The sequence below is a fragment of the Podarcis muralis genome, chromosome 5 (assembly GCF_964188315.1).
Source record: "Podarcis muralis chromosome 5, rPodMur119.hap1.1, whole genome shotgun sequence".
In the NCBI taxonomy this organism is placed as follows: domain Eukaryota; kingdom Metazoa; phylum Chordata; class Lepidosauria; order Squamata; family Lacertidae; genus Podarcis; species Podarcis muralis.
The window spans coordinates 90,797,253-90,812,209 of NC_135659.1; the positions used below are offsets into that span (position 1 = coordinate 90,797,253).

General features: G+C 43.3%; 1 protein-coding gene across 8 annotated transcripts in view; it reads left to right on the forward strand.

Moving 5' to 3' along the window:
• The window catches only part of CDH4 (cadherin 4), an 831,041-nt gene that overhangs the window by 646,979 nt on the left and 169,105 nt on the right, over nt 1-14,957 (forward strand). For all 8 annotated transcript variants that reach the window (XM_028735371.2, XM_077929337.1, XM_077929338.1 and 5 more), the window contains one exon: nt 6,548-6,692. In XM_028735371.2, coding sequence (XP_028591204.2) covers nt 6,548-6,692 — 145 coding nt within the window. The remainder of the gene's footprint in view (nt 1-6,547; nt 6,693-14,957) is intronic.

Here is a 14,957-nt window from a genome sequence, read left to right on the forward strand (position 1 = left end):
TTGTGCATATTCCGTCAACTCCAGCTGGTGACCCAGCTATATCCCTACCTGCACATGAAAACCTAACTTCTGTTATCTATGCTCTGGAAACCTCTATGTTAGATTACTGCAATATTTTATGTGTGGGACTGCCTCTGAAAACGGTTCAGAAACTTCAACTGGTGCAGAATTAAGTGGCTAGGTTGCTCACCGGGGCAAAACCATTTGAGCATATTACAACAATCCTGGCCCAACTGCACTGGCTGCCAATTAGTTTCCGAACACAATTCAATGTGCTGGTTTTTACCTGTAAAGCCTTAAATGGCTCAGAACTGCAATACCTCAAGGACCGCCTCTCCCTGTGTTGTTGTTGTTGTTTAGTCGTGTCCGACTCTTTGTGACCCCATGGACCAGAGCACGCCAGGCACTCCTGTCTTCCACTGCCTCCCGCAGTTTGGTCAAACTCATGCTGGTAGCTTCGAGAACACTATCCAACCATCTCATCCTCTGTCGTCCCCTTCTCCTTGTGCCCTCCATCTTTCCCAACATCAGGGTCTTTTCCAGGGAGTCTTCTCTTCTCATGAGGTGGCCAAAGTATTGGAGCCTCAGCTTCAGGATCTGTCCTTCCAGTGAGCATTCAGGGCTGATTTCCTTCAGAATGGATAGGTTTTTTGTTCTTGCAGTCCATGGGACTCTCAAGAGTCTCCTCCAGCACCATAATGTAAACCTATGTAAACCGGCCCAAACCCTGCAATCATCATCTGAGGCCCTTCTTCATGCAACTCCTACACAAGGGGTTGGCAACATGAGAATGGCCTTTTCTGCAGTAACTCCCCACTTGTCAAATATTCTTTCCAAGGAGACTCGCCTGGAGCCTTCATTACATATATTTAGGCACCAGGCAAAAACATTTGTCTTCAACAAGGCCTTTGGCTGATTAACATTCTACAGCCTTTTAAATGTGTCTGTGAGAGGAGGGTTGTTGGTTTGCTTTTGCTCATATTTTTATTTTGTATTTTTGTGCTGGGATCCACCCTGCCATCTTGGCATGAAGGGCAGTATACAAACTTAATAAAAATATAATAATAATAGTAATACTAGTAATAATAGTAAAAAAATATATTTATACCCCACCCTTCCCGGTTCAGAAAACCGGGCTCAGGGCAGCTAACAACAAATTTAAAACATTTAATTGATGCAACAAAAAACAGCATGAAATACAGTATAAAACATGAATAACAATAAATTCAAAAAACAATTTAGGGGGGAAATCCATCCAATAAACATTAGATGACTAGCTGGCTAAATTAGTCCTATCTAGGCCAGTGAGGAGACCAGGGGAGAATTAGCTGTGGGATCCCAGAGCAGGTAATCTTCATAAAAATGGGAGGGGGAGGGAAGGAAGGGGAATAAAAGATCGGGCTTCAAATTGTTCAAATTGAAAGCCAGGCAGAATAGCTCTGTCTTACAGGCCCTGCGGAAGGAAGTTAAATCCTGCAGGGCCCTGGTCTCATGGGACAGAGCATTCCACCAGGTCGGAACCATCATTGAGAAGGCCCTACTGGGACCAAGATTGATTCTCCAGCATCTTCAGGTAGAGGTGAGGAGGAATTATGGATGGAACCCTGAAGAACCACTGCCCCCAAGCAAAAACAATACTGATCTGGATAGGCCAATGATCTGACTCAATATCAGGCAGGTTCCTATGTCCCTAAGTCTCTTCACATACACCTCCACCCAGACAAGCAAGAGACGTTATCCCAGTTCAAGGGCAAATTCCAGCCAGGCAAAAGCATTCAAGAATGATGCAGAGCAAGGCTGGTGAGGGGGTATGATCTGGGGAGAGGGAGCATGGCCTGGGGAGAGGGGGAAATGGAAGAGAAATGGAGTGAATTGTGTTCCTGTGTTTTCACATCAAGACACGCTGGGGAAATATGTGCACAAAACCACTTTCCCCCCTCAGATAATGCATCAAAAGAACTGTGTCAAATAGAGGTGACAAAGGATGACATTTAAAAATAACAAGTCATGGAGAATTGGTGGCATTTAAGGATTATTGAAGAGCTAAGATATGAAACTGCTGAACTATTAACTAAAATATGCAACTTCTCCAGAAAAAAATACCTTAACCCATTGACTGGAAGGTAGCCAGAGTAAAACCAATTTACAAAAGGAGTCAGGTGGGATCCAAGAAATTATAGGCTTGTCAACCTAACTTCTGTCTCTAGTAAATCAGTCGAAAGCATGATTAAGACTAGAATTGTTAAACCTTTAGAAAAATAAGCCTCACTTAGGAAAAGGCTTCTGCAAAGGGATGCTTCCCTTCGCTAACTTTTTAACCTTTCCTTTTAACAAATTCCTCACCAAAGAACCCTAAAGAAACATAGCAATATTTGGATGAGAAAACCAGAGCTCCTACCATTCCAGTTAATGGATTTTAAAACAAGAGGTTAGGAATAAATGGATAACCTTTCACAACCAAGGGAAAACAGCATAAAGGTGTGTGTCTGTTTTCCCCTCCTGTTAATATTATTTAGCATATTTAAAAATGTTTCAGGGTCAGGGATAGATTGCGAAGTGGGCAACTTTGCAGGTGAAACCAGCCTTTTTCGAAGGCTGGAATTCTGAGCAGACTAGAGAGAGCTCCAAAGGGATTTCTCCAAACCCAGGACCAGAAGAACTTCCTGGATCAGCTCAATGGCCCATCTAGTCCAGCATTCTGTTCTCACAGTGGCTAACCAGGTGTCCTAAAGCTGCAATCAGAACCTCAATGCAACAGCATTTTCTTCCCTTGCGCTGCCCAGCAACTGGAATTCAGAGGCCTACTGCCTTTGATGCTGGAGGTAGCACATGGCCATGATAGCTAACAGCCCTTGATGGTCTTATTTCCCATAAATTTGTCTAAACCCCTTTTAAAGTTGGCCATCTTGTGACAGTAAATTATGTAGCCTGTGAGCTAAATTTGCATTAAATGTTGGCGAATGGACAAGAGAATGCCAGCTCAGATTCAATGTAAGCAAAGTGATTCGCAATGGAATTCAAGACATCCAATATATTTGTTAAGTGTTTGTATATGCTCTTGATCGGGACGCAGGTGGCGCTGTGGGTAAAAGCCTCAGCGCCTAGGGCTTGCCGATCGAAAGGTCGGCGGTTTGAATCCCCGCGGCGGGGTGCGCTCCCGTTGCTCGGTCCCAGCGCCTACCAACCTAGCAGTTCGAAAGCACCCTCGGGTGCAAGTAGATAAATAGGGACCGCTTACTGGCGGGAAGGTAAACGGTGTTTCCGTGTGCTGTGCTGGCTCGCCAGATGCAGCTTTGTCACACTGGCCACATGACCCGGAAGTGTCTGCAGACAGCGCTGGCCCCCGGCGTCTTGAGTGAGATGGGCGCACAACCCTAGAGTCTGTCAAGACTGGCCTGTATGGGCAGGGGTACCTTTACCTTTACCTTTTTATGCTCTTGATTGGTGTCATTTGGCTGTATCTCCCCAAGAAAGTGGAGGGATGCAGGTGGCGCTGTGGGTTAAACCACAGAGCCTAGGACTTGCCGATCAGAAGGTCGGTGGTTCAAATCCCCGCGATGGGGTGAGCTCCCATTGCTCGGTCCCTGCTCCTGCCAACCTAGCAGTTCGAAAGCACGTCACAGTACAAGTAAATAAATAGGTACCACTCCGGCGGGAAGGTAAACGGTGTTTCCGTGCGCTGCTCTGGATCACCAGAAGCAGCTTAGTCATGCTGGCCACGTGACCCAGAAGCTGTATGCCAGCTCCCTTGGCCAATAAAGCGAGATGAGCACCGCAACCCCAGAGTCAGTCACGACTGGACCTAATGGTCAGGGGTCCCTTTACCTTTACCTTTTACCCCAAGAAAGAGCTGCAAACTCATCGAACAAAATCTGAAAGAAAATGGAACAAGGTAAAAGGGAAATCCAAGGGAAGGTCCTAAAATTAAAATACTGAACATCTTAGTACCATTGTGGCCCATCCATGCTTAGAGCCTACTACACACTGTCAGTTGTGCAACCTTAAAATGTATACCATGGATGTGGAGACAGTTCAGTAGCAGGGCAGTACTTCATTATGAGGGCTTATTAAACAAATTCCAGACCTGCTTACATCCAGAAGTGCCATTGCTCTCAATGGAATTTTCTTGGAAGTCAATACACTCAAGGTCGCATTACTAACCACATACCCCTCAACTGCCCTGATTAAATCAGGACATCCTGTATGTGTGATATCTCTCACGAGAGCCCGGAACCCAAAACCACACATTTTTGAGCTTTATGCTCTCACAAGTGTCACGTGACTTGTTTGGGAGAGTGGCCTGGAAGACGCAGGTCCTGGTTTTCAGCCTCAATGTGTTGGATGGTTTATAATCAGAAGGGCTGGTCACCAGATTTATCTGTGGCCCAAACCCTGAGCCAATGTGCACCTATTTGGAGAGATCTGGGTCCCAGATTGCTGCAGGTCAGGTTGAGAGTCCAGAGCCATTTGGGGCTTTCAGTGGAGAGGGGCATCAGGCAGGAAGAAGAGGCAAGTGTGAGTGACAAGGCTGAGAAAGGAGAAAGGGGGGGCACTCAGCAGCAGCATTTTCACAGGAGAAGGTAGGGGGATGCCTTTCCCACCAGACCTCTCATTCTTCCAGAGCCTCTCCTCTTTCATGATCCTCCCTGCCCCCTGAAGCCACTTGGATAGCAGCAGCACCAGCAAGATTTTCCTGATATCACCTTCATGCATTTGAAGGAACTGTGGAAGTAGCAGCTCCCACACTACAAAGGTGATGCATGTTGGGCTGCTCACATTCAGATATTTCTGCATCAGCCCTAAACGGCCTCGGTCCAGTATACCTGAAGGAGCGTCTCCACCTCCATCTTTCAGCCCGGACACTGAGGTCCAGCACCGAGGGCCTTCTGGCGGTTCCCTCGCTGAGAGAAGCCAAGTTACAGGAAACCAGGCAGAGAGCCTTCTCGGTAGTGGCGCCCGCCCTGTGGAACACCCTCCCACCAGATGTCAAAGAGAAAAATTACTACCAGACTTTTAGAAGACATCTAAAGGCAGCCCTGTTTAGGGAACCTTTTAATGTTTAATAGGTTATTTAGTGTTTTGTTGAAAGCCACCCAGAGTGGCTAGGGGGACCCAGCCAGATGGGTGGGGTATAAATAATAATATATTATTATTATTATTATTATTATTATTATTATTATTATTATTATTATTAATCAGTGGAAATGGGCAGGTCAGTTTCTTTCCAGTACACATCAGTTTTGCATGTGTTTATTCCTAAATCCATTTCATCCCATTTCAGGATTAAACCTGCACAAAATTTGGTTTCTAAAATACATGGTTTTGAAGCAGATTTTATCCTAAAAGATGGACTTTAAAATTTATTGAGCCAAGAATTGTATTGCAACATTCAGAGAAGTGGACTATTGGAAAGATAATAATTGTTCTGATTCATGTATCCCCATCCAGGAGGTGAAAATTAGACCAGTTCATTTTTTTTATAAGAAAAAGGACTCTACAAAGTTCTCCTCTACATCCCTACGACAACACATTATTTATTTGCAATTAGTTGTTGAGTCCTCAGCTGAAATGGCATGCTGTGTTCAATCATTTTTAGTATCAGTGTGAATAACCACAAAAATGGCCCACTAGGAACAGGAAAAAGATTTTTTTAAAAACTACCTACATAAATAGACAGAACAATGAGTAATCATCTGAGAAAATGGAAGATGGGTTTTTTTAGGATGAAAAAACAGATGGTGGTTCTGAAGAAATGATGTGTTCTTAATATTTGTATTGATAACGGCTTGGCAGAGAAAAAAGTTCCGGAAGTTTTCCTTTCTTCTTGATTGACTGCTTTTGCCATTATCGTTTCTGGGTTTGGGCTGCAAAAATAAAAAATATGTCTCTATAAAGGCATTTTCTGCTGTCCTGTACATGGACATTTGTTGACACAGTGGCCTGAGAGACCAAGTAACCCACTGGTGAGGCTGCCACAGTGAAACTGTGCCAAACAGAAACCAGGAGGAAGGATGAAGAACTCTTAGGTCCCAACAGGACTTCAAAATATGACAATGTGTCCTCCATTTTTTGAGAAATCCAAAAACCTTATCCCAGATAGCATCCCCCAAAACTGATACCCCACACTTAGAGTTTAGTGCAAATCCAGTGGAACTTTCAAGAAATGAGGTCAGGTTTCCCCATTACTATGATGGGATTTGCTTAAAGAAAGTCAATATATCTTCCTCTTCCTCTTCCTTTCTCTTTTATAGAAAAAGCAGCTTTTTCATATGTATAGCTGCACTACCCATGAGGTTTGTCCAGAACACAGAAATTCAAGCAAGCCACTAAAACTGCAGCAGAACTTCAAGGTTCATATTATTATGCATACCAAAATCAGCTGGATAGCTTTGCTATAGAAAACCCCATAGAAAATTTCCATTATTATGAGAGTTATAAATCCTAATGTTGTCGAAGAGTCTAAATGACAGAAGATGACACATAGCCTCGCCGAGTGCTGAATCCCATTACTGACGTGGTTTTCCCCCTCCTCTCTTTTTCTTAACAGCTTCGAGCGCATGCAGTGGATATGAATGGAAACAAAGTAGAGAACCCCATTGATCTCTACATCTACGTTATTGACATGAATGACAACAGACCAGAGTTCATAAACCAGGTCTATAACGGATCCGTTGATGAAGGATCCAAACCAGGTACGGTAGGAATTGCCTGTGGAACTGTTGCAAGTCTTTAGATAATAAAGTGCTGTTTTATATTGTGTCCCTTGCCCATCCTTGGCATTGTTGTTTATTTCTATGTAGAGCGTCCATTAAAGAACAGGAGGGGGTGTGGAGGAATCCCAGAGCAGTTGACACATTCAGCCCTTGAACAGCATTGGGTTTGTTCACACCAAATCATAAAAACGACAAGATTCTTTTAGTGCAAAGAAATTGATGCTATTAGTCAAGACCCCTATTTAGACGTTACAAGCCCAAAGCACAGTCTAGACCCATACAGACGCAGGGGTACACCTGCCCTGGGCTTCAGAGGGCTAAGCTGGTTGGGGGCTCCACCAGACTTAAACTGTTATGCCATGAATGCCCCTTGCCTCCCAGCTGACCAATGATGTAATGGATCTAAACCACTGAGTCTCTTGGGCTTGCCGATCAGAAGGTCAGCAGTTCGAATCCCTGTGACGGGGTGAGCTCCCACTGCTCTGTCCCAGCTCCTGCCAACCTAGCAGTTCAAAAGCACACCAGTGCAAGTAGATAAATAGGTACCGCTGCAGTGAGAAGGTAAATGGAGTTTCCGTGCACTCTAGTTTCCATCACGGTGTCCTGTTGCTCCAGAAGTGGTTTAGTCATGCTTGGCCACATGACCCGTAAAACTGTCCATGGACAAACACCGGCTCCCTCGGCCTGAAAGCGAGATGAGCGCCGCAATCCCATAATCGCCTGTGACTGGACTTAATCATGCAGGGGTCATTTACCTTTTACCTTTTTTTATGGAAGTCTTCAATAGTAAAATCTGGGCCTGAGTTACTGCATACTTGCGTGTAGCATCAGATCAGATTAGGCAGCAGAGCTGAGGCAGCACATCTCATGCTCAAGACTCCTGCCCTGGGTTTCAGACAAGCTCTGCATGGGCCTGGTATGAGCTGTACTAAGTAACTCTGGGGGCTGTGTGAGATGAGTAGGGGTGGGGAAGGTATTCGATTCAGTTTGCATTTAAAGGCAAATGTACCTAATTTGCACTTTCTTAAAACTGAAACAAAGGCAGCCTTTGAAATCCGCACTTCTCCAAATTTTACAGTGCGGCTCTCTGGCCAAGTCATGTATACAAAAATGCATATACTAGGCTGAAATGTGCATAAAAATGGATATATTCATGAAAATGTATTATATTAGGAAACACCGATTTGCAAAAAATAGATAAATTGGGGGAACTGCAAATAAAAAAATGTGTTTATTAGGAGAAATCCGCACTAAAATGCTGTTGAATTTTTGAGAGGATGATTATTTATTATTATTATTATTATTATTATTATTATTATTATTATTATTATTATTTTGGCAAACTCATGTAGTACTGAGAATAATACTGGAAAACAAGAAACTGACAGAAGCCAAAACTGACACGTTGACCTGTGCTTAGTGCTGAGTAGCCCCTATCTTTGACTTCCATGCAAAAGTTCCATTCCCAAAGGACTTTCCTTGAGTGGGGTAACTCAATGCAATTCCCTCCAGCTGTTGTTACAGCTTCCAACAGTCCCACCAGCATGGCCAAAGGTCAGGGATTATGGAATATGTAATACAGCAAAATCTGGAGGGACACAAACATCTGCAGAGCACCACGTTGACCATCCATGTCCTTGCAGTTCAACAATGGAGGCAATCACCTGGAAATATGGTGAGTTTTCCGTCAGTTGAGCACAGGCTGAATGGCCATTTGTTGGGGATGCATTGACTCCCTTGGATTTCCTGCATCACACAAAATCCTAGTTTAGGCAGCCTAATTTCTCCCTTCCTGGTCTATGATTCTAGGCTTTCCCCTTTTTTCTGCTTCTCTCTTTTCCCTTCTCATTAAAATGCAGAAGGAAATTAAAAACAAAACAGAAGAAATGATGTAGCTGAAACTTGCATAATGCAGCTTAGGCTGGGACGTGAACCACTTCTGGGTCTCAGATAGCAAGTAATGCAATTCAATGTAAGTTAGGCAGGACTTAGATCTTCTATCACTCTCCATCAGTTGAAAATCAGTTATTCAGAGCATCCATTGGGACTGGTAGGGCAGAAGGCAAGGAGACCAACAGTAACTAGTACTGGAGCCAGTGACAGGCAGAGCCAATTAATCCTTCTTTTGTGCTCATTCTCCTCCCTGCAGAGTTCTACACAGGCAACTCTGAGGCTAAGGGCTGAAAGCCAGGGCTGCTTTTAAGGAGGAAGGCAGGCAGGTGGGGGCTGGCCGAGGGCAGGCCAAGGTTGGTGGGACAGTGCCCAGTTTGCCTGAATGAACCAACCTCCATGGAGAATATCACTGCACCGGCTCAAGGAACGGAGCGATTTGCAATCTTTGAGAGAGATTGGGCCCGGATGCATTCCCAGTTGTTGTGAACCTAACCCAACAAGCCAAGCTTCAGTAGTGGCTTGTGAAAGGCGGGAGTCAGCAGTGAGATCTTCCTGCTGGTAGAACTCCATTTATCAGAATGGAGAAAGCCAAGGTGGCAGTGGGGTCAGGGGAACTCCAGGCTGCCACTACCAACCCTCAACTCCTCCAGTCTCGCCACCACTCTTTCTATCTTGTCAAACTTCCCACACCACTGTCACTGCCCCTCACCCACTAGCCACAATTTATAAATACATTTTTTTATAGCAAAAAATGATGAAACACTACACTGCGAAAGGGTTTCCGTACCTTATATCCACCCCTGTTGTTGTTGTTGTTGTTTAGTCATTTAGTCGTGTCCGACTCTTCGTGACCCCATGGACCAGAGCACACCAGGCACTCCTGTCTTCCACTGCCTCCCGCAGTTTGGTCAAACTCATGCTGGTAGCTTGTGCCCTCCATCTCTCCCAACATCAGGGTCTTTTCCAGGGAGTCTACTCTTCTCATGAAGTGGCCAAAGTATTGGAGCCTCAGCTTCACGATCTGTCCTTCCAGTGAGCACTCAGGGCTGATTTCCTTAAGAATGGATAGGTTTGATCTTCTTGCACTCCATGGGACTCTCAAGAGTCTCCCCCAGCACCATAATTCAAAAGCATCAATTCTTTGGCGATCAGCCTTCTTTATGGTCCAGCTCTCACTTCCTTACATCACTACTGGGAAAACCATAGCTTTAACTATACAGACCTTTGTTGGCAAGGTGATGTCTCTGCTTTTTATCCACCCCGTTAGCTCTTCAAAATGCTCTTTTTAAACCATCTATGTTCCTTCGTCAAGAGAAACTGTTGCCTTCATCGTCTTCAAAATGTGACCACCTGCATTGAGATAAATCAATTATTTCCAGTAATTAGTCCATTAAATCGGTCCATCTGACAAATTTAAGGCAGCTAATTGACAGCAAATTTCATCTGTCTGGAGCTTTAATAATAACAAATGTGAAGGAATTCAGTGTTTGGTGTATTTTTTTTAGGAGAAATGTAGGTTATTTTGTGAACAGTAGGGAACGTGCTGTGAAATCAAGATCTCAGGGCAGACTTAATGAGGTTGTTTTCCCTTGATAAATTTGTCTTCCACTGTTGTTTACCTGGTGGAAGGGTTAAATATCACATGCCTCCTGGATTGTGTCAGCAAACATTTGTCATAACTTCTCCATTGCCTGGGGTAGTTGTCATATAAAAAACCTCTGGAGGACACCATTTTTAACAAGAGGAAAGGCAATTGGGATTGATTGCCTTTCTGCCGGTTGAGGAATTGGAATAGGGCACCAAAATGCGTAGCAGGGACAAAGTGTTTTGACTCATGCCTTGAGGGGGGAAAGTCCACACCTCTTCTCTTTTGCTTTGTTTTGCTGTTGTACTGACACTGGGTCTACACCTGCAGCAGAATGAGCTGATAGAGCAAACCACACCACTTTAGACCCACCACCAGGCTCCAGGCTCTAAGGTGTCATCTTTGGAGCCCTCCCTGGAGGTCTCTTGGGAGGCAAGGTTCCACCATTCTTCTTCATCCAGCCAGTCCCTGACACACATCCAGGAATGTCCAGGCTAGAACCTGCCTCCCAGAAGTGCTAAGGTTTCATTTGGCTGCATGGAGGGTTTTGTTTTGTTTTGAAGGTCATACAACATTCAAAAGTGCTCTTCCTTACCTGTAGCTTGTTGTGGGGCAGCCCACATGCCTGCTTCATTCTACTGCCTACATCGTTACTCCTTCTTTATCTAGTCTAGGGGGGACTAACCTTCTTCTTTCTTTCTTTTTTATATAATTTTTTATTACTTTTCAACATATCATTTTCAACAATAATTAAACATACTTTCATATCTTGTACCATTATTTTTTTTTACTTCCATCAATCACATCTGAAAATTTTCCAATCTATTCACTTAATATACATTTCTTACTTTCACTATTACATTTAAATCTCATAACTAACATCTCTATTCTTTCTTTACTTTGCGATATTTCATATATTTCTCCTTACTACTAGCGTAATTCGTTGATTACAGTTGCTCTTCAAATAGTTCGTATATTTCTTCCAGTCTTCTGTGAATCTCTGGTCCCTCAGGTTTCGAATCCTTCCTGTCATTTTATCTAATTCTGCGTAGTCCATTAATTTTGTCTGCCATTCTTCTTTCGTCGGGGTTTCTTCTTGCTTCCATTTCTGGGCTAACAATACTCTTGCCCCAACCTCCTTCTTTCAGCTGGAGGAGGACTGCATTTCCTCACGTGAGAGCGGTGGGTGGGGCCACAACAATGTGTGGAGCAATGAATGCCATGCTTACGTTGGTAGAGTAGGCTGTGTTCCAGCCATGCAAAAGTCACAGATTTCTACACACACACACACACACACCCCTCTGCTCTCCAGCCAGACAAGCATGGTCACCCTTTCAAGGACACAACCAGCCAAGAGCAGCAATCAATGAGTTTATTGAGCAAGGCCAGTGCAGAGTGTGGCCCGGGGGAGAGTGCCAATGGCCAGACTGGGCAGAGGGGGGCACATTCTGCCTAAAGTCTGAGTCCCTCCGCTCCTGCCCTCATCCCTTGTTGCTTCTTTGATGCTTTAGCTGAGATTCCTGCATTGCAGGGGGTTGAACAAGATGGCCCTTGGGGTTCTTTTCAATTCTGCCTTTCTGCAGTATGATTGTATGATTCATGGACAGAATTGTTGAATATTGGGCCCTTACATGCCCACACTAACTAACTAACTGACTGACAGACAGACAGACAGACAGACAATCTTCTAAAATTGTCAAAGTGGTTTACAACTTTATATCTCTATATCTATCTATATACCGTATTTTTTGCTCTATAAGACTCACTTTTTCCCTCCTAAAAAGTAAGGGGAAATGTGTGTGCGTCTTATGGAGTGAATGCAGGCTGTGCAGCTATCCCAGAAGCCAGAACAGCAAGAGGGATTGCTGCTTTCACTGTGCAGCGATGGTAATTAAAAAAAATTAAAAATAAAAGTCAGGAACCACCAACAACCTATTATGGAAATATATTTTCATAATTGTCTGCATAAGCCTGTTGGCACAGAAAAAAAATTCAGCAGGTGTTTAAAGGTTGAAACATATAACCGTCAATTTATACATTGCCTGTAAGTTCAGATTAGTTTTTAAACTCAGGACATGATTGAACTCACTGACCACCCGCTAAGTAACCTGAGTGAGCCTTAGTGATTATATAGTATACAGCAAGCCCTTCTCCTGCAAGACCTCTATTTTACAAGAGCATGTCTTGGAGGAGCTTTGGCAGCAAGCTTTGGGTTTCTGGAATGCATTTGGATAATTCCTTTGACGTTCAGGTGCATGCAGATGTTTTCAGCACGCTTTAAATGCTCTTAGTGCAGGAAGGATCCCACACTCCATCAGGATTTTAGCGGGCGAAAAACTGCTATGAGCTCGCATGTACGTTGAAATGAGCTGATGTCCTCTTGACACTTCCATGGCAAATCAAACTTCCTGTGTCTTACTCTAAAACAAATCAATACAGAAAAGAGTTACCAGATGTTAAACTAGCTCTGCTCATTAGGATGATAGATAGAGTAAATTGCAGCTTCTTCCTGTTTAAAATCCGGATAAGCCTTTAAGCTATTAAATCAGAATTGGATACCTTTGACTACAAAATGCTTGCTCCTCTGGTTAGAGCTATGGGCTTGGGTGGGATTTTTTCCTTTCTTGTTGTTTTACTATCTATCCCAAACCGTAATACGGGTACAAAACTGCCTCTCCTATTCAGAAGCAATTACATTCTCCTTTGATGTATTTCCCCAGAACCAACCCGTTACTTAATCTGTATTCTCTTAAAAGGTTTATATTGGGTATTGAATTTCTCTTCCTTGCCTTTGCTAAATTTCATGGGGGCCGAGCCATGAGAGGCCCTCATTCTGCACATACAGCAATAATGGTGATGTTATGCCTTTGAGAAAAAAGACAAGGTCATGCAGTCAGATGGTCCTGCCTATGGGTGCCTTGACAGCTGCAAGTGTGGGCGCCAACTGGCTCAGCCTTGTCCTTTTATTCTGCTTTTTTCTTTATCCAGAGCAATTAACTCTTTTTTTGCCCATTGAAGCAAAAGATGCACTTTAGGTTATGGGGAAAACCTTGCTGGCTGGGTCATTACGGTCTTCAAACAAAAACATCTTGGAGGTCCCAGGCCACAGGGAGGTTAGGCTGGCCTCAACCAGAGCCAGGGCTTTTTCGGCTGTGGCCCCGATCTGGTGGAATGCTCTGTCACAAGAGACTAGGGCCCTGCGGGACTTGACATCATTCCACAGGCCTGCAAGACGGAGCTGTTCCACCAGGCCTTTGGCCAAGGCACAGTCTGACCCCCTCCTTTGGTAATCCTCATAGAACTCTAGCCCAATGGTTGCCATTAATTTGATTTTGAATTGATTTTAGAATGCTGTGTTACTTTATTGTTAGCCGCTCTGAGCCTGGCTTCGGCTGGGGAGGGCGGGATAGAAATAAAATTTTATTTTTATTTTTATTTTTATTATTATTATTATTATTATTATTATTATTATTATTATTATTATTATTATTATTATTTTATTGTTATTAATGTCACATTTAGGGAAGGTACAGTGGTGAATAACCTGAAATCTGTGGTCATTCAACCCTACTTTGAAAAGATCTACCCATGTATACATTACTACTGATCACCAGACTTCCTTTCCTGGGGAAGTTTGTTCAGTAGAAGTTCTGGACAGTTGACAACCAACAATGCTGGGAATTGAAGTGTGTACAAGTTTGTTTATTGGGTAACGTAGGGTTGTGAGGGGTTATAGAGACAAGCTGGGTGCAACTCTTCAGCTTTGTTTCAATGGACAATATGCCAAGGTAGCTCCTACAACAGGCTTTTGCACAGAGCAATTTGAAAGGTTCTAACCCATTCAAATTTTGCAGATTTTCTGTTTTGAAATGTAGTTAGTAAGGATGGAATTGAATCCTGAAATTTGACATTATGCTTTAAAATCCAGGTCTGCCTATCACCTAATTGGATAAAGGTATTAACTACATTAATACAAAAATAACGAACTGCTGTTGCAAGATAGATGTCAAAAACTGAAGACAGACAGATGTTTCCTGTCACAGTTTGTCAGCTATCAAATACCATCATACCAACTGTCAGTTCATATCAAATATTGAAATCAGTTATTAAATGCCATCAGATGTCAAAATGCCAGACACTGGAGAATATTCTCCCTCAAAATTCCCAGACAAGAATTGCAGAGGAGGAGTTTGGGATGGGGAGATTTGCTTCAGCTGAGTTACTCACCCTCAGACTTTTGGATAGAGGCGAGTTTAAAATCTCCTCGTATAAAGGTGGGAGGGAGGCCCATGAATATTATGGTTGCCTTTGTGATTTCTAAGAAATTATTTCTTTCTTTTATTGAAAGGGGGGAGAGTAGTCGTTTTATAATGCCAAACAGTACATTATTATATTGAAAGCAAGATAGTCCTTGTGGAATTAAACTGCTAGCCCATGTAAGAAAAGGCATATCAAGCCTACTATATATTGCACCCCCGGCTCACATTAAAAAGGAACTCCCTGCTTTAAAAATGCCGAAGAATAAATTCTCCCTAACTGCTTCTCATGTCATTAGCGTAAGGTTATGCAGATGAAGCCTTTAGTGTTCGCTTTTTTTTTTTATTACGTGTTAAACACGGGTCTTTGCTGAGCTTTTGAAACAAGTTCAGAGCATGAAATAGATTTGAACCATTTTTAAAAACACACACCCCAAATCAGCATCCCCCTTTTTCCTGAGCTGTTTTGATTTAATGCACTGCTGCTGATTGAAAGTGTATCTTAAAAGG